The sequence below is a fragment of the Herpailurus yagouaroundi genome, unplaced genomic scaffold, assembly GCF_014898765.1.
Source record: "Herpailurus yagouaroundi ecotype Mexico unplaced genomic scaffold, PumYag 28, whole genome shotgun sequence".
NCBI lineage: Eukaryota > Metazoa > Chordata > Mammalia > Carnivora > Felidae > Herpailurus > Herpailurus yagouaroundi.
Genome location: NW_024412376.1, coordinates 79,449,262 through 79,473,821, shown reverse-complemented (window position 1 = coordinate 79,473,821; position 24,560 = coordinate 79,449,262). Strand labels below are relative to the sequence as shown.

Here is a 24,560-nt window from a genome sequence, read left to right as displayed (position 1 = left end):
AATGCCTAGCTGGCAATGCTACTACAGGGAGAAATCTGGTGGTTAATAAACAGTGGATAATACATTGAGTATGAGTTAATAATTCGGTACACAGTGTTATTTAAAAAAAAGTAAGTGCCATGGAGAACTGGGTTGTATTCATAGAATAGAGTACATACAATGAGCCAGAGCTTTACAGAGTACAAAGAAGCAGCGAATAAAATATATTTTAATAAATACTGAGGAAAAAGAGAGAAGGATCAGATGACCATGGATTAAATTAATAAAATGTAATTAATGCATCTGGACCAAACATTAACATTGCAAGCTAGAAAGTTATTAGTTTGGAACAACTAAAATATTCCAAAAAATGAGAAATTCTTCAGCTTTTATCTAGAACAGGCTGAAAACTTCTAACTTGCAGTCTAATGTTATCAACTGCTTTCTCTTTAAAAGTGGACTTAGTTCCAGAGGAGGCATAAACATATAAAACTGAAATATACTTATCCTAAATTAATTCTGGATCACGATCACTTAAAGTATATAATTTTGTACTTTAAATTTACAATTTCATGAAAATCTATATTTAGTGTATAAAATATAACCTCTGCTGTAATGTCATACCAAATAGATCTAGGTGGAAGATTTTATACTCCTTTTGAGAGAATGTGTGCCAAAGTGAAAAACCACCACAACTATTTAGGAATCATATATTAGTAGGTAATTCAATCTGCTAACCAATCTATAGCTGCATTGGTAAAGCATATATGTTTTACCAAGGAAACAAGTAAAAATTATACAAGTTGGCTAGTAACTGTTAACACAGGCTCTTAACTGATAATTTCAGAAACTGGACTATGGTACATCAGATTCCTGAAAGCTTTTGCCCACCAAATCCTCCACTCTTCTCTTGTGAATCTAATCAATATCTTCATTTCCTCATCAACAACAAAAACATCAGCAGCAACATATTAGAGACCTCAATCCCTTTCCACAAGAATATACTCTGCTCATCCTTCCTAGAACAAGAGTTTGGTTCCTAAAGTAGTATGAGAAATGGACCAAGCACTGGAGTTAGAAAATACAGTCCCAGCAGCACTAACTCTATGACTAATGCATTGTAGTACTCCAATTCACAGCTCACAGGGTTGTTGAGGATGAAGCACATTTGACATGTAAACTCATGAGCGCTAGAAAAGATGGCGGTTATTGCTGCCACTCCATTGCTCAAGACCTTATAGCATCTTCCCTTTTGTTTTCTTCTTTAATTTTTAAATTGCAAAATAATCCATGCCCAACAATCTGTCTTGTGTGTATCTTATATGATGCAAGGCCATCTCTTGTATATTCTTGTAGAATATCCAAGCCTTTCAACTCAACTTTTAAGTCAAATTAACATATATTTGAATTCCTACTGTGTACCATGATGTGGTCAGTAAAGTTTAAGTGTTCCTCTCTCTCTCTCTCTCTCTCTCTTTTTTAAGTAAGCTTTACACTCAACTGGGACTTGAACTCAACCCTGAGATCAAGAGTCACATGCTCTACTGACTAAGCCAACCAAGCACTCCATAAATGCTCTCTCTTTGAAGTGGAGCTCATGCTGGAGTTGTTGAGACGATATAAAATCAATGATATCAAATCTTCATCAGAAGTTAAATAATAGTTCAACATCTACAAGAATAACTTATGCTGCTAACTATATAGTCCCCTCCCTACACTCCCCAGTCTCCTTTCCTGTTCAATGGAGTCATCTTATTTATCATTTTCTTTTAACATTGACTCTCAATTTTGAGAAAGTTAATCTGCTTGCCTTTCCCATATACTGTTTTCACATATTCCCTGTACTTTGAAATATGACATATCGACCCCTTTATCAACTTTGTCACCTACAGAAGGTTACCTTTTTCAAAAACTAGCTCACAATTAGTTAATATATCTCTCATGTGAGTAGGGTGTTTTTTGTTTGGTATGTGTGTACATTTTGTGGGGCACATTTTTCCCGAACTGGGTTGTAAGTTCTCTGACAATATCTGGCACTTGATAGGCACTTAATAAATTTTGATTGAATGAATAAATAAAATGTTAGTCAATGGCTTAATTTTATGATGTAAATAAACATTTCTGTTATCAATCTTACAATTTTAGTGGAAAAGGACTAAACATGTAGGGGCTTCTTATGCATCTAATAATTCTTAAGTATTCTTTTGAGGTTAGAGAAAAAAATATTTAATGATTATTTTTATATAGAGAGAGAAAGTGGGGGAGGAGCAGAGAGAGATGGAATCCCAAGCAGGCTCGGCTCTGTCAGCACAGAGCCCAATGTGGGGCTTGAACCCATGAACCATGAGATCATGACCTGAACCAAAACCAAGGGTCGGACTTGCTTAACTGACTGAGCCACCCAGGTGCCCTAAGGTTAGAGAAAAATTCTTTTGACTGAAGCATGTTTTATTAATTTCTTCTAGGCCACTTAAAATTATTTAAAAATTATAAATTTAATGCATTGTCATTATAAAGGCTTAGAATATAAAGAAACAAGTAAAAATGAAAATCACCTCTAATTCTACCAAAGAAACTAACAGTTTTAGACTTATACAACTGATTTTATATCCTTTTTCTTTTTTTTTTTTTTTGGCTGTTTCATCATAAAGCATTTGCTCCATGCTATTAGTCTCAGAAAACAGCATTTTTAATGACTAAATTTACTTACTGTAAAGGTCACAAATTTCCTTAGTATAAAGGTACAGAATAGACTTAACTATTCTCCTCTTACTGAACATTCAGTGCTACTTCCATTTCCCTCACTTTCACCTTACAAATGGGGATTGCAGTAATATTATTATATAAAAATCTCTGCTAATGTCTCTATTTCTGTAGAAGAGATTCTTAGAGCAATTACTGAATAAAAAAAAAAAAATTAACGTTAAAAAAAAATCTTTTAGGGGCCCCTGCTTGGCTTAGTCAGTAGAGCATGCGACTCTTGATCTCAGGGTCATGAGTTCAAACCCCATGTTGGGTGTGGAGCCTACTTAAAAAAAAAAAATAAATAAAATAAAATAAAATAAATAAATAAAATAATCATTTAATAGAAGCTGGGAAATTGCCTTCAAGCATGGACAGTTTAGACTCCTCCCAAAAGAACAATAAGAATGCCTAATGAACTGTTCTCATCTGGGTCAAGGTTTAGCAAAGTAAATCCATCAGAAGGAATTGGGGAATGTGACTTTGAAAAAAGAACAGTGTTCTAAAAGCTTGGAAATCTTTGTGATGTTTGTCTAAATGTTTCTAAATATTGGTTCTGCTTCCAATAATGGCATTTCCTTCTGTCTAGATTTTCTATGCAGTTCATGCTTTTCAAGCACGAAGTGACCATGAACTCAGCCTTCAGGAGTACCAAAGAGTTCACATACTTAGATTTTGTGACCTAAGTGGCAATAAAGAGTGGTGGTTGGCTGAAGTTCAAGGGCAGAAAGGATATGTGCCAGCTAACTACCTTGGGAAGATGACTTATGCTTAAGAAAAGAAGCCCTTGACGTCTGCTTTCTGGCAGGTTATTGATGGGCTACCTCATAAAACTTACAAAATGTTGGTCTAGAAATCAAGAAACCTCCATACTACATGAACTGATACTGTATCAAGTTTTAAGGAAGACTGCTTCCTAACAAGATTATTTCAAAATGTATTTTGAAGAATAAATGTTGAGGGAAACAAACAGAAACAGCAAAACAAACAGCTAAAGCTCCAACTACCAACTACTTAAAAATGGAGATCTTTGAAAAGATAAATGTATCCTTTATCAGCATGAAAGGCTGGATCTAAGGATAAGATTTTTTTCAATGTATTGTATTATGTATTTTGCCTCAAATGTTTTTCTCTCATTCTCTTTTGTGTGTGTGTGCACATATACACTCACATACATGTAATTATATTCATTATATGGTTATGTATACTATGTGATATAGATTATACACTGTTATGCATAAACCAGGGAATATACTAAATATACATAATAGGAATTAACAGCCAGCTAGAAGTCTTTGTTGTGGAACATCTCTTTACTGTAAGTTTTAAATGAAAAAAACCCTGAATGACCTTATAATTATCTAACATTTACTGAATGCATACTACATGACAAAAACTGTTCTATATGTTTCTTATGTGGTAACTTATTTTTTATTTTTTTTTTAACCTTTATTGATTTTTGAGACAGAGAGAGCATGAATGGGGGAGGTTCAGAGAGAGATGGAGACACAGAATCTGAAACAGGCTCCAGGCTCTGAGCTGTCAGCACAGAGCCTGACGTGGGGCTCGAACTCACGGACTGTGAGATCATGACCTGAGCCAAAGGTGGATGCTGAATCGACTGAGCCACCCAGGTGCCCCATGTGGTAACTTATTTGATACTCACAACATTATGAAGAAACTGTGGCCCACATGGATGAAGTAATTTAGCCCAGGTACACTGCTAGTAAGGGCTGGGACTCAAACCTAGGTCTGGTTCTGGGATCTACACTCCTAACCACTATGCTGTAGCAACCCTCCAGGAGTATACATTTGCTGTCAGCAAAGCACTTAATGATGCACATAATGGACATTGATAAGGACCATTTTTCTCTCAGGTCATATTTAAGTATTGAGAAGTTTTTCAAAATCAAGGGCTAGGAGGATTTCCATGATATTAGTCTAGAGAAAATGACGTATCTACGTTTATTTTTTTGTTTTGTTTTGCTTAAACATTTTTTAAAGTATAATTGTTTAAAAACGATGCTACATGATCACTAATGTTACTTGAATGAGGAAATATTTTTGGATCGCTCAATCATTTGGATGATGAATGTGGAATGTGTACTCCATGTTCTGAGCCAAGATGTAAATATTTTTAGTTGCCGATTGTACTTAGACAAAGAAGGCATTAAGGATAACATTTGCTGAAACACAATGTCCTGGGACACTGAACTTTCACTTGGGAATAGCTCAAAATTGTCCCCTAAGATTTCAGGATATTTTGTCAAGACATTTTATTGACTTGTTGATGCTCCTTTAGGACAGTAAAAAGATTTAAAGTTTGACTTAGTGGTTTCCTTTAAACACCAACATAAAGTGGACTTTCATTTCCCACATAGAATGTGCTAATAATGACATTAAAGATTTAATTGTTACTTTGAAAGATTTGATCTCTAGAACGTATACTGTAACATACATTACTGAAGAATACAAATAACAAAATTAACAGTGATTTTCAGACGGCTGTTTTAAGTATGCATATGACATGTACAACCATAGAAATGAAGACATTTCCATGACAGAATAATTTGCATTTCATAATATTGTACCTGAAATACTTAATCTAAAGATAGTTTTATAAGGTTCTAATGGTAAGTTGTTTTTGCATAACATTTTCTTGTTTTAAGTTTGGATACTAAAAGAAGATTCTCTTTTAGACATACAGAGACTTTTTATGTCTTTTAAATGGTGCTTTGTACCCAATGGTGAAAACATAAATCCAGTTTGCATAGGGCAAAACAAAAGAAAATCCAAACTTGCTACTTGTGGTAACTATGAACATGCCCAACAACCAAACTGGTGGGGAAACTATATCTAATGTATTTTTTATATATGATATTTATACTTTTAATATATAAAAGTATATATATGTTTAATATATAACTTAATATATATTAAATGCATGTATTTAAATTAGCTGTGACTTCAATACTCCCCTTAAAATGAAGATTGATAGAAACAGCTCATATTTGCTGTTTTGGCTGAAATAAGTCACTAGATGTATAGAAGCTTTGTCTGCTTGTGTGGTCCTAGGTTGATGCCTCCTGTCTCACCTTCTTAGAAACCACACCACTAAAATCAGAGCTGCAGTTAGCTGCTGAGCAAGTGTAATGAAGCCATCTCTGTAGTCCCTCACTATTGCAATGAACATACATTACTCTAAAACTATGTAGTTGCTATTTTAAAAATATACCTACATTTCATAGGCCATTTAGGCTTTGTTTTTTTAACGTTATACAATACCTTCATTTTCTTGATATGTTGTTAAGAATCAAGTAATTATAATTTTCAGGTCAGACATTATTTTGTTGAACATAGAGGAAATGAAACTCAGATAGTTATGATGTATGTAAGTCTTTAAGAAGTTTAAAAAGATAAAACTATTGGTGACATCATTACAATTAAGGCATGAAGAAACAATTATTTCTTTGTATTTTAAATTTTAAATGTCATTGTAAAATATAGAATTCTCTGAAATGGGTATTTTTACCAAGAATGAAGGAGAAATTTCTGTGGCTGTTTTCCTTTGTAAAACAAATAAACAAGTGTATGTAAACATTTTATTTAGTATTTATTTTTAAATACGATGTTCTAGTATACATAATAATGTTCAGAATTATAAAAGATCCAGTAATACAAATTACCATGGGTACTTAAATCATGTGAAAAAGTCACAAAGCCACTATCCGAACATTCCTTGTACTTTAGAAAAATATTCTCTTTTGCTATTAGTATAAAACAATTCTATGAAGGTTGAGCTGTGCAGAAGAGATACAGCGCACATTGTTAATCATATAAATGCAGCACTGCATGAAATACTTTTAAGTGCTGATGTATTTCATATTTTGCCTGAAATATAATTTGGACTTTTAGAGATGGCTATTAACTGCCTGTCACTATTTGTGATTAATAGTTCAGATGATGTACAAAAATCAGTGTTTTTATTACTGAAATATGAAATTAAAAACTGCCCATAAGCTTCTTAGATTTTTGTCTACTGCAAAACACTCTCAAAGCCATGTGAACAGAGATAAAATCTTTATATTCTAAGATGGCGGGGAAACTACTTTACTGAAATCCCGTTTGTCCTAACTATGGCTTCTTAAGGTACTCAGTGAAGTGCCCAATACTGAATACATTTAGCCCTCACAAAATTCAAGCCAAATTAAGCCTACAAATTTACATTATAGTTGATGAAGAAGTAATTAAATTTCATTGACTGGAAGGACACTCAAATTTACATTCTCTGGGGAAATTCTATTTATAGAATGTTACTATTTTTAAAGGCTAATTTTTTCTGTTACTTCCTTCTATACACTAAATTATATAAAAACTTAGTCATTAAATTATCTGTTATCTATAAAATTATCCAATATAACGCATCTTCACACCAGGACCATTGGAATTCAACCTGTGTCTCTGAAGGCCAGCTACTTCTTTCCTTTTATTACACTCTTGATATAGGCAAGATTTGCTTCGGTTTTTCAGTAAAATAAGTCACCCATTAGCATATAGCAGAATGAGTAGCTCTTGTTCAAAAATGTAGGGGATATATTCTTAGTCAAGTTTATCTTACAAGAAAACAATACTATGGTGTGCAAATGTATTTATGGCTTTCTCTAATTCTTTATATAATTTTTATGATTATTGTATTAATATATTTTTTATAAAATGATGTATTTTCTATACAACCTGTGATCATCACAGTATAATTAAATAATCTGTTACTAATAAACAGTACCATGACATCCTTGTGAGGTATCAGAATCAGAAACCTAACCTTAGAATGTTAGATGCCTTCCATTTTATCTCATTAATTATCATCTATATTTTATAGAGGAGGAAACCAAAGATTACACAGTTCATATATGGAGGGACTGGGATTCAAAACCAGGTCTTCTGACTTTAAGCCAGTGTTCATTTAGTGGGTTTTTTTTGTTAAGTCACCAAAATCTAACAAAGCACAATGTGCATAAAGTGATATTGACCAAATTTCTACTAAAATATGATTTGAGCTTACAATCCTAAAAGCTTACTTTGGCTCACCTACTTATAGGTCTATTCATTCACTGGCATAATATTTATTGAGAATTACAGTGGGATGCTGTGCAATGGTGTGCTAATGGTGTGCAAATCAAACAAGATCTCTGTCTTCATCCAATTTAAAATCTAGTGGTGGTGGTGGGGAAACCTATGTGTAACAAAATAAATTAAATGATAAATACTATTAATATAAAGCTGGTGACTTTCATCACATGGTCAGTTAAAAAGCTTTGTAGCTCACTTAATGGTATGGAACTGATGAATGGATAAAGATGTGGTTTATATATACAATGGAATATTACTTGGCAATGAGAAGGAATGAAATCATGCCATTTGTAGCAATGTGGATGGAACTGGAAGGTATGCTGAGTGAATTAAGTCAGAAAAGGACAGATATCATTTGTTTTCACTCATATGTGGATCTTGAGAAACTTAACAGAAGACCATGGGGGAAGGGAAGGGGGTAAATAGTAACAGAGAGGGAAGGAGGCAAACCACAAGAGACTCTTAAATACAGGGAACGAACTGAGGGTGGATGGGGGGAGGTGGGGGAGAAGGGAAAATGGGTGATGGGGATTGAGGAGAGCACTTGTTGGGATGAGCACTGGATGTTATATGTAAGCCAGCTAGCTGGACAACAAATTATATTTAAAAAAATAAATAAAAGCATGACCTTTGGAAAAAAAAATGGTATGGAAAAAAATCAAAGTCTAAGATCTACCTGAAGAAAACTTTAATATAAAAATACCTGTATGAAATATCAAACTGAATTATATACAGTACTAGAATGTATGCATACTTACACATATGTACAGATTCCAAATATATATTTATGCACATACAACCTATACAAAGAGCCATGCTCAATGAAAACTAACTTCCTAAAAAGGCTTCTAACATCCTCTCTGAAATACTACAGAAATTAAAAGCTGCGTCTGGGGCACCTGGGTGGCTCAGTCGGTTAAGCGTCCGACTTCGGCTCAGGTCATGATCTCACGGTCCGTGAGTTCGAGCCCCGCGTCGGGCTCTGTGCTGACAGCTCAGAGCCTGGAGCCTGCTTCTGATTCTGTGTCTCCCTTTCTCTGACCCTTCCCCGTTCATACTCTGTCTCTCTCTGTCTCAAAGATAAATAAACGTTAAAAAAAAATTTAAAAAAAAAAAAAAAAAAGTTGCGTCTCTTCTCAACTCTTTCCAGTACATGTGTTCTGGCTGTGATGGGATAAAATTTTCCCCTTCAAGTGCCAGTGTGCAAACTGTACATTACGGCTTTAAGTTTTCATAGGTACTGCAGTCACACAAACTGTTAATTCGAGCTTAGCTTGTATCAGATCGTTTTGTCCAGTTTAGGTCAAACTAGCCCTGACCTATAAACAAATATGATGATTTTATGGGTTTTCCTTTTTTTTTTTTTTTTTTATTCTTTTTGACCCTAATGGGGATTTGGGGCTCATGCCAAATTATGTTTAATCCACAGAAATCTGTTTCTCAAAACAGAAACATCTGTAGGCAGATTTTCAACATGTAAATAGATGTTTACTCCACATGTAAGTAATGGGATTATCTCAATCTTGGATTCTATTTTACTATGAATAATTTAGTGCCATTATTTAAGGGTCGTTTAAAATATTAGCTTTCCTTTTATTGTCACAGAAATCTCGTATCAATATATTTTAGAAATTGTTAGAAAAAGCTAGAGATTAAGGGACTGGGTTTGAGATTAGAGGTTTTAAAGATTTAGTAGCACATATCAAAGTTGAAGAAATAAGGCTGCTCATAGTCTAATGAATGAAGGAAATTTTGGATTTCCAGTTTCTGGATGAAATGAGGTATTCATGAAGTATGAAATGGCTGTTGAATTTTCCTGTGAGTAATAAACTGTTTCTCTGGGCCAGAAAGCCTCATATCTTCTGTCAAAAACTATATGTAAAACAACAGTAGGCTAATTTGTTAATTTACAAATAAGGCTCCTGCTCAGACTCCCCACATTTTGTGATTTAACAATGTACACACACATCAAAATAATTTCAAGCTTTAATCATGATATAGGAGCTTCTTTTATACAAAGGTAACTAAAATTGAAACGTTACAATACTTTTGGGCAATAGAAATAAAGCAGCCCTTTTTCTTTTCATGGTACAGGAAGAAACTACCAGCATGTAAGCAAGTCAGGAATTATTTTGGAGCGGATATTTTGCTCAAGAATTCTCAGGTGTGTGTATAATCAGGGTAAATCAAAACTCAACATTTATTAGGTACTAACTATGTGCAGATGTTAGACTGGCAGTGTGAGGAAAAGTGGGCAATGGGAGAAAAATATTGCATTAAAAGGGCATGGGAGTTCACAATCTACAGAAGAGATACATCCCTAAATGATTATGTGAAGTGATAAAAAAGGTATAACACAGAAATATGAGAAATCAGTTATGAAAAGTTAATTTTGAAAATGGGGAGATGAAATATTTGGGGTGAGAGGGAGAATCATGAAATGAGGCTGGGGACTAACAATGAATATCTGGAATATTGAGGGGAAAGTAGAAAACTTTATAATAAAGTGTCATTCCTGCCATCTTATAAGGCACCTAATTCAAAACCCTAATTCTTAGGGCTTTGCTAGAAGATGAACTATTCCTTTTTTTAAAACAATTCACATATACTACCAGTCTCTTGGGATTCTAGAAGTTCTCATCAAGAATTAATTACTTTGTGTTTTTTATTTATTTATTTATTTATTTATTTATTTATTTATTTATTGAGAGAGAGAGAGAGAGAGAGAGAGACAAAGAACGAGTGTGAACAGGGAAGGGCAGAAAGAGGGAGAGACAGAATCTCAAGCAGGCTCCATGCTGTGATGGGGCTTGAACTCATGAACTGTGAGATCATGACCCTAAGTTGAGATCAAGAGTCGGATGCTCAACTGACTGAGCCACCCAGGAACCCAAAGAATTAATCATGCTAGTCAGTGTTTTCACACACTATGGAAACTTAAAAATGGTAAACAGATTTAAAATAAAAAGATTTCCAAATTTTGTTAAATAACATTTAGCATTTTAAGGTAAGAAATAATAGAAATTTCATTGTGAAAATTTTTATTAAATTATAGTATATTACAGTTTATGTCCTAATAATAAGATTTTAGGGTAATGTCAAATAAAAACCTACTTGGCCAGATTACTTCTTGAGTTTCTTCTGGGCAGCTTTCTTCTTGACCATCTGTAATCGCTTCATGGCATTGAGCTGTGATTCTTGTGAAGTTGGACCTTTAAGGGAGGCTAAGGGAGAGCTGCTTGATTCTGAAGTGGTTTTGCTAGTGGTATTTCCACTGGACCCTGATGTCCCACTATTTCCATTCCCACTGAGTTGGCTGGTGCTTCCTGGAACTAAACTACTCGGACTAGGAAGACCCACTTTGCTAACATTGTCACAACTAACGGAGCGACTAAGGCCAGTTTTGCCCAAAGTTAGAGGTGGAGGTGGTTTCAAGGGTACAGTGGGTGCAGTGTTGTTATTGGAACCTATTTTGGAACCTATTCCACCTTTAGATGATGTCGCCAGACCAGTCAAACCCACAGGCTTCTGGTTAGTTGATGAGGTAGGTGGTTTCCCACTATTGTTTTGGGTTGTTGAACTCAACTTTGCTGTTGATGGACCAGCAGAAGAAGTTTTAGCTGCAAAAGCTGCCCATCCAGTTAGGCCACTAGTTACTGAAGAAGAAACACTGGTACTAGAAGAATTTCCTGAAATAGCCGTGGATGTCTAAAAAACAAGATAAATATTGCTTTAGAGCCAAGTATAATTAATACATAATGTAATATTCTTAAATATATAACAAGTTTAATTTTGGACTTTTTATACAGAAGTAATGGTTTGGGAAATTTAAATCACACCACCAAATTAAGTTCTTATGAAACTGATCTGAAAAAAAAAAAAACAAAAAACCAAAAACCAAAAAACACAAACATTAAACTTATTCATAGCTAATGGATGCTACCACTTCCAAAGCAGAAATTCTGGGATGCCATATTCTTGTTCTAATGATTCTGAAAAAGAAACGTATGAAATTCCTTTTTGGGAATTGCTTTTAGATTCAGTTACAAGCTCTATCAGAAAAATCAGATTTAATGCTTTAACTTGTTTTTCACCTAAATAAAGTAATATCTAGCTCAGTAAAGCACCTTATTCTTTAGACTTTGCTCCAAATGGCTTGTGGATCATTTCAAAAACAGAATCCACTCTTAATGAATAAAAATGCTCATACCCAGGAAATTTAGAAGATGTCTGAGATAAACAGATTTATTTGATAATTACTTATTGAGTAAACGTGTCAGATTCTGAATTCATTTTTTCAATAATTTTTTTAAGTTTATTTTTGTTTATTTTGAGAGCGAGCAAGTCGGGAAGGGACAGAGAGAGGGAATCAGAATCTTAAGCAGGTTCCTCGCTATCCATACAAGAGCCTGCTGTGGGGCTCAAAGTCACAAACTGTGAGACCATGACGTGAGCCAAAGTCAAGAGTCAGACACTTAACCAACTGAGACACCCAGGTGCCCTAGAATCTGTTTTTTTTTTTAATGTTCCAATACCAATTTTGAGTAAATAGCTCCTGCATTGCAAAATATATACAGATTTGCGATGTTAACTATTTGTAATTATACAGCTCTGGTGATATATTAAAAAGGTTTCATAACTTTATTTCCACAATTTGTTCAGGTTTCCATTGAAACTATCACATAAGAAGAGATCCCTGCTCTGTATAAAGGATTTTATTAACTGCCTTAAGAGCTGCACAGTGACATTTAGGCAGGTCTGACTCACTCCCAGATGAATTTCTTAAAGATTTAACACCTTAGTTTCTCTAATTAACTTCACTGGCCAATCAAAAGCTAACAGTGATACCAGCGTCACTATATAAATAAATATTGCTCTCATTCACATGAGGACAAATTTGTTTCACCTTCACACTGGGCAAAAATGTACTTTGTTCAAATTAATTATAAACTGAACTTCTCACCAGCATGCTCTCTACCTTTATATTCTTAAGAAGAGTCACAAAAGTGTTAAATTTACTACAGGTAAAAGATTAAGTCTTACAAACACGAATTTACTTATCAATATGGTAATTACCATGCCTAAAATATATGCTGTTATACTTTAAACCTGAACTCTGGGAGAGGTGGTAAAAAACATTTTTACTTCTTACAAGGTAGCCTTCAATACCATCTGCATGTGAACATTTTTAACCCATGTGAAAAGTAATCAGAATAGAGTGCTGAGATATTTATAAGAGGAAAAGCCCAGATTTTTGTTCACGTTCTCTGAAAAACAATAGGATTTTTTCACATTATACATTACACAGTAACTTTCTTGTAAGATTATCCAGAGAAGATAAACCACACATAAATTACAAATTCCTAGAGGAATGCACACAGGTAATGAGAAAAAATTAGTAAAGAAAGCAAAAGGACACAAGTGCGGTAAACTTAATTTTCAGTTATGAAAAAATCTAATTTTTTCCTTTTCTATTAAACACAAAACTGTTTGCCATATGGCTAAATGATCTTTCAACAAACATCACAAAAGAAAACCCATCTGAAGTAATTAAAAAGACCAACACTTATGAAGTACGAACAGAAAGCAAGTTCTGTGTTCATAGCATTTTAGTTTAATGGCTTGCTGTTACTGGTATTGCTTTTCCACAGAATGACAGATGGCTTATAATACTATCAGGACAAGCAAAAGTAAAAACAACACCAATAATCCAGACCAAGTAATTTCTTAGTCTTTCAGTAAAGAAAATAAATTTCTCAACTATTCCTCAATTTTTACTGTAAGTAAAAACTACCCATTATCTTAGTTAGAAAGCCATTTGCTTCTTAATATGTGAATGGAACCATTTTTTTTCCATAGTAAAAAAATGTATTAACTTTTATCATAAAAATACCAAAACCTTTAAATCAGAATCAACATGACAGCCAAGGCCTTAACTTATTTGCCATAAAATGATTTCATGTTGGATTTTTTTTTTCAACTGTTTATTTATTTCTGAGAGAGAGAGAGAGAGAAAGAGAGAGTGAGCGGGGGAAGGGCAGAGGGAGAGGGAGACACAGAATCTGAAGGAGCGCCAGGCTCTGAGCTGTCAGCACAGAGCCTGATGCAGGGCTCGAACCCATAAATCCTGAGATCATGATCTGAGCCGAAGACAGATGCTCAGCCAACTGAGCCACCCAGGCGTCCCTCAAGAAAGTATTTTTTAGTCAATTAAATTAAAATCCAATCTTAGAAAAAAATGGAATGTACTGTACCTTGACCTCTGTTCTCTTAAATGCTAGAAAAGTTGTCTCTTGTTTGAGTTTAGTTTCTGGTTTCTTAACCAATGGATCTTTGACAGCTGGAGCTACAGAAACAACTGTGGGGGCTGGTTTCTGGGGTGGTTTCTGAGTTTTTTGAGCCTGTAAAAAATCGGTGGATTTAATTAGATACAAAATATTAACTGAATGCACACACACACAAAAAAGACTAAAAATCTGTCACAGGACTCCTCATTGAATGGAAGTATAGTTGAACATTTACAAAATATTGTGGTGACACTGAAAATGCAGATTCTTGGACAAATTATTTTTTATCATCATCCTATGAATGGTTTTATATATTTTATTCATTTCTAAACAGTAAAGATAATATTAAGCCTTAGAAATCATGCAGATGAGGGCTGATTAAATACCATCTTAACAAGGCAAAACAAATTGTTTCTTTAAAAAAAGAAAATCACAAACTATTTGTAACCAGTTAGCTTCACTTGTAATGAAGGGTATTTATCTATTATAGTTGGTCAATAAGACTTAGAAGAGTGTTTTTCTTGATATTCAGATACATGTCTCTAAGTAACTGAGGGTGAGTTGAAAGGTACTTTGGATCAATTATGCAGTTTTAAATACAGAAAATACAGAATGTGGATAAAGAACTATTGTTGATAAATAAGTATCTTTCTGAAGTTTTTCCACACTACAGAACTAAGCATATTAAACTCTTTGAGAAAGTTCACAAATACAACTTTCTATGTTATCAAAGATGAATCTATACTCCCCATTCCTTTATAAGCATTTTTGGTTTTTATTTTGACCAATAATTGATTTTTTCCTTTTTTTTTTTGTAACTTGGTATTTTATTACATTCTCTACCAAATAAAGTGGGTTATGAAGATGATTTATGTTATGTAAGAGTCTAGTACAGTGTCTGGCACATGTTGACTGCTGACAGTCATAGTTAATTAGGCAACTGAATCTGGAAGAACCCATGCATCCTGGATGGGGAAAGATGCTCCGAGCCAGTCCATTGTCTTTGACAATCCTAAGATCATGTGGGACTATATCAGGAAATTTATAAATAGTCCGTTCCCATTTCTGGAAATTGGAATGCAGCCTGTTTTGTCTGGGCATTCTTGTGTAATCTTCTCGTGTTATGGTTTACTTTACCATATGATTTTGATCCTTAAGTTTCAATTCATCCCATTTTTTTTTAAATTTTTTTTTCAACGTTTATTTATTTTTTGGGGGGGGGGACAGAGAGAGACAGAGCATGAACGGGGGAGGGGCAGAGAGAGAGGGAGACACAGAATCAGAAACAGGCTCCAGGCTCTGAGCCGTCAGCCCAGAGCCTGACGCGGGGCTCGAACTCACGGACAGCGAGATCATGACCTGGCTGAAGTCGGGCGCTTAACCGACTGCGCCACCCAGGTGCCCCTCATCCCATTTTTTAATATTACATGCTTTCCATAATGAAAGTGTACCTACTTTCAAACACCACTTATAAAGCAACATTCAGATCAAGAGTATTATTAAGGACGCTAGAAGACTACCTGTGGTAAAATATCTCAACTAGCAGTGAAGAAGGGCCATATTATCCTCTATTACAAAACCATGTTATGAGAATGCAGCCCTCAGAGTAAATAAAAAATACATGGTTCCATAACCATGGCTTTCATGCTTACATTTCCTTCAACCCACATCTTCCAGAGGTCAAACTCTGAAGACTGACCTAACTTGTATGCATTAGCAGATGAAGATTCATTATAATGCGGCCAAGAAAAGGCCTCTACATAGAAGATCATGTTTGGATCTTCTGGTTCCTCTATATCACCTAGCCATCTTAGAAGTTGAGTAAGAAACACCCAAAGCCCTTGGTTCTTTGATGGTAAATACTAGTTTTGGGAACTAGGATATTATTACTGACTTGGTGCTGCTCAACAAGGTACTATAATTTTTCATTGGGTGACTGCTTCACACATTGCAGAATGTATGAAATTCCCCACCCAGGACAATAATTGCCAGTATGGCAGCAATCAAAAATACCATGTATTGCTAAATGCTGCTGAGTAGGTGTGTTACTACCCTAGATTGAAAACCAATTCAGTAAGTCATATGAATCTCCAACATAGCACTGGGGCAAAACCCATTACATGGTAAAGAGAACATTATAGAACTGAAGAACGATCTTGGAACCTGCCACACACTATCACAACATTCTTAACTAGGTCTTCCTATAATAATGTGTACTGCGGAACCTGCCCTAGTTGGAGAAATTAGTGTGAGGAGAATGGGGATATAAGATGCTATTTATAGTATCTCTAAAATTCCTTGGAGCAATAACCAATGCACGTATCGGAACCTCACTGAAAGCAATTATAGTTAGAATGACTAGGTGTAGCACCCACACTATTTCCAAATTCCTTTCTCTCATTATTTTGTGTTTATTGGATCCTGATCTTTAGGCTCACTTCAGATCATGGCTTTTGGTATTTCTCCAAGTCTATTCTTAGTGAATTCTAATCATGTTTTAACATTAGTTATGGCTCTCCATTCAGTACTTTAACCGTTGGACATATGGACTAAACTTACTATTTCTGGTACTAACCCACATTTCCTCCATTTTACATACCTTAAATTGAGAACAACAGAATGTAGCACATGTCTAGTCCTGAGCTCTGCTCTGGTGCTATGCCAATGAATGAGACATGGTCTTACTGATCAAATTGATTACACATTTAATTTGTAAAGCAGATAAAGAACAAACGATACCTGAGATGAAGAAAAGCGGAGAATGGAACAGGAAAGCTCACCACATAATCAGGGAATGATACATTTAGTCTGGCATGGCCAGAGTGTACGGGTGTATACGGTGAAGTGGTGGGAGAAAGGAATACAAAGACAGACTTGGGTCAAAGAGAGAAGGTCCGTAAATTCCCCCTAATGTGTATAATCTCATTATATAAGTAATTGAGAGCCATTGGGCATATTTAAGTAGATAAAATTAGATAAGTACTTTAGAAGAAAAATTCGAATTGTTTTAACTGAAGTGAATAAAGTGGATTGAAAGGAAGCGAGGAACCTCCTTAAGAGGCTAAAGCAACAGACAAGAAGTGAGGGATTTGTGGAACAAGGTAATAATGGGCAAAATGAACAGAGTCAAGAAATGGATAAGAGGAAAAACCAGCAAATTTGGTGAACAAAGTAATATGGAATTAAGAGGGGCATCAAGGATAATGTTTTCTCATTCAGGCAACTGGGGGAAAAACTGAGTGGAAAAGAAAATTTCAATTTTAAAGATGTTAAACTTAAAGTTACTGTAGGATATCGGGTCAGCTGCCGAAATTCATTCCAGAAACAGGGCCAGAACCATAAACATACATTTGGTGCAAACTAAGTCATATAAAATGGAGGAGAATATACTTTGAGAGTAGTGTTTACTTACTTGAGACTTTACAATAAAATAACAGTAAAAAAAAAAAAAACCTTTGAAAGTATACTAAAGAAAGACATTATGGTCACAAATTATTTATTTTTACTATTATCAATTCTTAGTGACTACTTCTGTCAGTGCCCTGGAATGCACTATATTGCTCACCCATAATCATTTGGTTGAGGTCCTGGAAGACTAGTTTAAACAATAAACTAAATAAAAATCAGACTAAGAAAAATTATACCTTGTCACAGAAAATCCCTGTTACAAACTGAAAGTATAACATACTAGTGAAATTAATAGGAAATAACATTTCATATTATATATATATTTAATGTTTATTTTTTGAGACAGAGAAAAAGGCAGAGCTGAGTGGTGAGGGTCAGAGAGAGGGAGACACAGAATCTGAAGCAGGCTCCAGGCTCCAAGCTGTGAGCACAGAGCCTGACGCAGGATTTGAACCCACAAACTGCGAGATCATGACCTGAGCGGAAATCAGACACTCAACCGACTGAACCACCCAGGTGCCCCAAACATTTCCTATTTCTGATTTAACTGACTGAAAAGTAAAATAGGTATCCTGAATTTTTACTTTTAACTAAATATTCCTAACTTTAAAAAAGATACATTTGGCCAGAAAAGTCTATGTAGAAATTTATTTGGTTAACAGACATGAAAATTCTTCTATCAAGAATCCCTACTCTAAGGGAAGGAAGAAGAAGAGAAGCAAATAAGTCACTGGATTGATTTAAAGGAAAATGAAATTCATTTATTTATTTTTTAAATGAATAAAAGTTACAATGCTATCCAATATAACAAACGGAAACACATTTCAGTATGATGTTAAAGGCAGTTATGTTAGTGAGCAGTAGAAAGAGAAAGTACATTGGGAAAATGAGATAAATGGTCACTCAAAGACAATGAGAAGGAAAAGACAGAAGAATAGAGTAAGACTCTATTAAGAAGAAGTAAGTAAGAAAGACACAGATGCATACACAAATAATGTCTCTGTAAACAGCTTGTGAGTTTGATGGTTTCAGCCACTCAGGAACAGACATTTTCAAAATATCCTTACCAGACTCACCAAAGACCAGGGCTTTATATTTCACCATTTCCCACAGTGGTTTGTAGTATTTCTAAATGTTTGTAAATACACTGACATACTAGTAACAAACATTAATATTTTGTGAGTCTCTAATCTTGTTTATCTATAATAGAATAAGCTAAAAGCTGAACAGAGAAAAATGGAGACCATAGATACATAAATCATACATATACACTATACATACGAACACTTAAATATCAGTATTTGTAATTTTTTTTTCAACTAACTTAAAGGTTCAAATGTTTATTTTGAAAGCAATTATCAGCAAAAAAATGACAGAGACCATTTAAAATAGAGAAAAAAAAGATTCTTACCATTCTTTTCATTTGTCTGGTACATCGGGCACAATACCACACAAGGCGAGGGTCATTCACTTCCTTGTCTGTCACCTGAGGCTTATGGCAGTCTTGGTGGTAGAGATTATGGCACTCCTGACATTCTACTAATTGATTTCCAGATGCCACCGTCATTTGCCTAAGAAAATAACCATTAAACACTGCACTTATTTGAATGCAACAATTTGAAGCCATTTTAGGGTTGATTTTGTAAATGTGATATATTAAAGAAGGTGAACACCAAACAAGAAAATAATAAGCTCTAACATGTAGCCTGCACATGTTAGAGTTTTTAAAGCTTGTGCTCAACTATGACTACAAGGTGCCTCAGTAACTGAATTTGGCTATATTCTCTTTGCCATTTCACACTGTAATTTTTTTCTTTTTCCCAGAAAGTAGACTTTGGCTAGTTGTCCAACAGTCTCATAATATTTTCTCTATACTTCTATTATATTCCTTTATATTTGTTACCTACATGCTGTTCTTTCTTCTTCATTAACATACAAGTTCATTAAAAATAAGTTGTCTATATATTTAAATTGATTTATATATAAAGGTGGAAATAGGACCCAATTATCTAGTGTTTAGCATATTGCTGTGCAAATATGGGTGTTCAATAAATACATGTGTTATCAGCTGAATAGGACGTGTATCAATAAAGTATAAATTCTAGGGCGCCTGGGTGGCTGACTCTTGATTTCAGTTCAAGTCATGTTCTTGTGGTTTGTCATATCAAGCCCTGTGCCAGGGTCTGCGCTGACAGTGTGGAGCCTGCTTGGAATTCTCTCTCACCTTCTCTCTGTCCCTCCCCCACTCTCTCTCTCAAAATAAATAAATACTTATATTTATACATATACATATATATATATGAATTCCAACAGCTCAAAAAGCAATCACCACAGACTTAGACTATCATAAGAACTCTCCAAATGGAAGGTTACAGTTACTAGTTCTCTTTCCATTATTACTATACCATTTATTTCTTATTTAAAAGTGATAAACTTTATGGTAGATGAAGGTTGAAATAAATATATGTGAAAACAATGAAGCTGTAACAAATGTTTCTATTCAGAAACACATTAACTCATTCTCTACAAGGCTCACAAAAACTTAGTTATTTACTCAGTTCCAATGCACCAGAATCTAACATTTTCAAGAAGAAAACAGCAACAAAGATGGTAATCTTTTCTGTTGTGCTAGGCAGTAAAAACCATTAACAATTAAAAATATAGCCCTTTGCAACAAGGAGTTTCAAATTCAGTTATTCAGATTTCTACAGTGCATCTTCTAATAAGCAAAATTATTCATGTTTTTATAATTATGTATCCATGTTTTAAAACAACACTCAGAATAATCTACGTGATTCATTTACTTCTTTTCCATTATTTCTAGGAAATGATTCTATGGTGTTTAGAAAATGATGTATAACAGCCTATTTTATAAGTACTATCAACAATTCAGAAGGAAAAATAAAGCAACACAGACTTCTTAAAAAGAACAGAAATAATTGACTCTGCTAAATACTCTTCATCACTAAAGAATAACACAATAATTGGTTTCCCTCTATAACCCAAGAATGCAGAAAATGCTGCTATGACATAATAGATTAAAGATGCCACAGTAAGAAAGATAAAATATTTAATAGTTTTCAAGATGTTAAATTGTTATATGGGGCAGTTCACAGAGAATAATTTACTCATCTATCTACTACCCACCACCAAATAATAAAAACAAAAGAAAAACACCCAACAATTGGTCTGATTTTTTTTTTTCTTTTTGTTTGTTCTTCATGAAAACAAAAGAACCTGTGAAAACCTACCTACAAACAACACAGGCCAATCCCATCTCCATGGCAAAATCATCAGCACTGGTCTCCTCAAAACTGGAAAGGTCAGCCATAGCTAAATCCTTGCTAGTTTGGACAGTAATAGGAGAGGACCGTGTCTCTGGTTTCTCCAATCTAGGTTTCTTTGGAATATCAACTCCTTCAGTGATGTCTGATTTCATCTATAAAAAGCACCCAATTAGTAAGTAACATGTTAGAATAAACTTTAAATCACTGAGATGGATAAGATAGACACTGCACAATGACCAAGTCCACTTGATAGATATTTTGACATAGATAGTTAGGGGCAGATATAAACACTAAAGATCTGTAGAAGACTTATAATAAATTCATCATCAATACATTAAAAGAAACCAGCAAGGTAGAAATAAAAATCAGAACATTTTAGCATGTAACTGTATTTGTCTTTTTATTCTTTTATCCATTAAAGAATTTTGGAAGCTCAATGGATTTACTTATATGCCCTGAGAAGCCACAGCACTAACAAGGCTATTTTTAAGGGTACTTTTTATTTTAAATATTTTAAATTATAAACTACCGATATTTAAAACATATTGAAACGAAGTAAATAGCAAACCATCTACCAGTTATCCAGATATTGCCATATTTACTTCAAAGCAAATTCTGGCTCCTCTCTTTAAGATATAAATGTTATAGATGTATCTGTCAGATTGGCAACAATTAAAAAGTCTGGGAAGACATGGAGAATTTGCAATTCTTATACTTTATTCGTGAGAATATAAATTTAGTACATGCACTTTGGATAGTAATTGGCAATGTCTAGTAATGTTGAAGAGGTACCTATCCTATTACTTCCATTAACGGATATGCATCCTATAGAAACTATCACCATGTGCACAAAGAATTTATCTTTAAAGCAGCTCACTGAAGCTCCATTGTACTAGAAAAAAAAGAGAAATAAACTAACTCCTCATCAGTAGGGAAATGGATAAACTGATTTACTTACTGAATAAATGTTACATGGTAGCTGAAAGAAATAGATCTTCATGTATCAACACAGATGAATTTCAAAAGCACATTTCTGAGTGATGAAAAAGTTGCCAAAAGATATACATGTACAGTATGATACCATTTATATAAATTTAAAAGCACAGAAAACAATATAGTTTACGAATAGCCAATATTTATCACAAGTATGAAAACATTTGGGACTAATATACTCCACTTTAAGGGCAGGGATTACTAAAGATTTTTTTTATGTATTTTTTACGAAGTGCTAAAATCTCAATAATTGACTATGTGCAAAAATCATTCAAAATACGCAATCCAAGACTTATTTGCAGCTCTGTTAAGGTACACATCATCTTGTAACAAATTTCACATTTAGTCACTTATTCCTTCCTATCTTTTCTTCTCAGCAACTGTTCCATTGAGAATATTTAATATTTAAGTTATGGATTAAAGTTTATACTTGAAATTAGCACATCGCCTAGGGCTCAACTGCGTGTTGCCAAGGACTTCAATAAATGGTTAAAAAAAAAGTTTCTAAGTTTTACTGATTTTTAAAAAAATCGACATCTATAATTATCCAAATATGTTTACTGGGTAATTATTGTGTACTTTTACCTACTATTATATAAAAGAAGTGAACACCAAAGAATTGTTCCTGCCTATAAGCACAATTGATTTCCTTTTTTAAAAACTAGATTAAATTCTTACTTTATCAGCTGGTCTCTTTTCAGCTTCCTTCTTTACTTTTTCAGTTGTGAGGACTTTGCCATTATTATTGCCAGAAGGAAGACTGGAGGATGTTTTGGGCTCTTGCTTAACAGAAATAGCTTTTGCACTTGAAATTTTGGGTGGCTCCACATCCTAAGAGATGAAATAAAAAGATACCTATAATCAACTGTTCTAACCAATTGTAGAAAGTAGACCACAAATGTAAACGATTTTCAGTTAAAAAGTATCATGTTTGGCCAATGTAACATCCATTTCTTTAAACAGATTTATTGAGAAATAATTGATATACAAACCGCATCTATTAAAGTATAAAATTTGCTAAGTTTCATGTGAAACCAGCACTATAATCAACATAATAAACATATCCATCATCCCCCAAAGTTTCCTTGTGGCCCACTATAATTACTCTTAGAGGCATACATCCTAGAGAAACTATGTCCCCCCATCCTCAGGCAACCATGCTTTCTGGAACTACAAATTAATTTACATTTCCTAGAAATTTATATGAACAGAATCATACAGTGTGTACTCCTTTTTCTGGCTTCTTTCACTCACTCAGTTTACTTATTTTGATACTGATTCATATTGTGCAGTATATCAATAGTTCATTCCTTACATGTTGCTGAGTAATATTCTACTGAATGGATATACCACTTGTTTATCCATTTATCCATTGGTGGATACTTGTTTATAGTTTGGGGCTATTACAAATAACGTTATTATAACCATTCATGTACAAATCTTTGTATGGACATTTACTTCCATTTCTCCACAATTAATGTCTAGGAGTGAAATGGCTGGATTATATGAGGTGTATGTTTTTAAAAAACTGCCAAACCATTTTCCAAAGTTTTATGCCATTTTCCATTTCCACCAGTTGTATATGAGAGTCTTAGTTCCTTCACATCCTCATCAACACATCCTCTTTTTACTTTTAGACATTCTAAGAGGTATATAGTAGTATATTACTGTGGATTCAATTTCCATTTTCCTAATGTCTAATGATGTTGAATCGTTTTTCAAGTGCTTGTCTACCATACGTTATTTTGTTTGGAAGTTTTTATTAAAATGTTTTGTCCTTTTTAAAAAATGGAGTTGTTTGTTTTATTAATGACTCTAAAAAGTTCTCTATAGCTTCTGGATACAAGTCCTTCATCAGACACATAATTTACAAATATTTTCACCCAGTCTCTGGCTTGTCTTTTTTTTTATTTAAAAAATTTTTTTTTCTTTTTAACATTTGATTAGTTTTTGACAGAGAGAGAGACAGAGTACGAGCAGGGGAGGGGCAGACAGGGAGACAGAATCCACGAAGCAGGCTGCAGGCTATGAGCTGTCAGCACAGAGCCTGATGTGGGACTTGGACACATGAAACACAAGATCATAACCTGAGCCGAAGTCAGATGCTTAATGGACTGAGCTACCCAGTCACCCCTGGCTTGTCTTCTTATTCTGTTTTATGCTTCCAATCCTTGTTCTTATATTACCACTTTGCAGATATTTATACTTGCTATGTATTACTAATAGATAGTATAAAAAGTTTATGTATAAGATACCTCTTGGAATCGCCCTTCAAAAAAGGAGGGCATTTCCTACCATTCTAAATAAAACTAGCACATCTGAGTGCAGTCTACTTTTTTGAGACAGTAGATAAATGTAGAAAAATACAAATAGGAATGATATACATTAGATTCAGAACAGTAGTAACCTCCAAGGAGGAAGAAATGGGGAAGGGATAAAGAATGGGGCTTTCGATTTCTTGGTAGTTGCACTTGATTTATTGTGCTGTCTGGAGGAGGTGTTGGCAAACTGAGGCCTGGAGGCCAAATCTGGCCTATTGTTTTTTATAAATAACATTACATTAGAACACAGCAATACTCATTCATTTTATGTATTATCTGTGGCACTTGCATGCGACCATGGCAGAATTAGATTGTTGTGCCAGAGACCATGTGGCCCACAAAGCCTAAAATATTTACTATTTGATACTTTACAGAAAGTTTGGTGACCATTCATGTAGACCTAGGAAAGTGAT

The 24,560-nt window shown here is 34.2% G+C and overlaps 2 protein-coding genes across 4 annotated transcripts in view; one reads left to right on the top strand and one right to left on the bottom strand.

The window, feature by feature from the left end:
* The window catches only part of ARHGEF38 (Rho guanine nucleotide exchange factor 38), a 131,028-nt gene extending 127,354 nt beyond the window's left edge, over positions 1-3,674 (top strand). The window contains exon 14 of the mRNA XM_040476925.1: positions 3,311-3,674. Coding sequence (XP_040332859.1) covers positions 3,311-3,496 — 186 coding nt within the window. The 3' untranslated portion in view covers positions 3,497-3,674. The remainder of the gene's footprint in view (positions 1-3,310) is intronic.
* INTS12 (integrator complex subunit 12) overlaps positions 1-24,560 on the bottom strand; it is a 35,621-nt gene that overhangs the window by 489 nt on the left and 10,572 nt on the right. For 2 of the 3 annotated variants that reach the window (XM_040476950.1, XM_040476965.1), the window contains exons 3-7: positions 22,505-22,657; positions 20,798-20,985; positions 18,958-19,117; positions 14,106-14,252; positions 10,867-11,559 (exon numbers count right to left, since the gene is read on the bottom strand). In XM_040476950.1, coding sequence (XP_040332884.1) covers positions 10,975-11,559; positions 14,106-14,252; positions 18,958-19,117; positions 20,798-20,985; positions 22,505-22,657 — 1,233 coding nt within the window. In that variant the 3' untranslated portion in view covers positions 10,867-10,974. Of the gene's footprint in view, positions 1-10,866; positions 11,560-14,105; positions 14,253-18,957; positions 19,118-20,797; positions 20,986-22,504; positions 22,658-24,560 lie in introns of those variants that run through there. The other variant, XM_040476958.1, reaches the window with a different exon arrangement.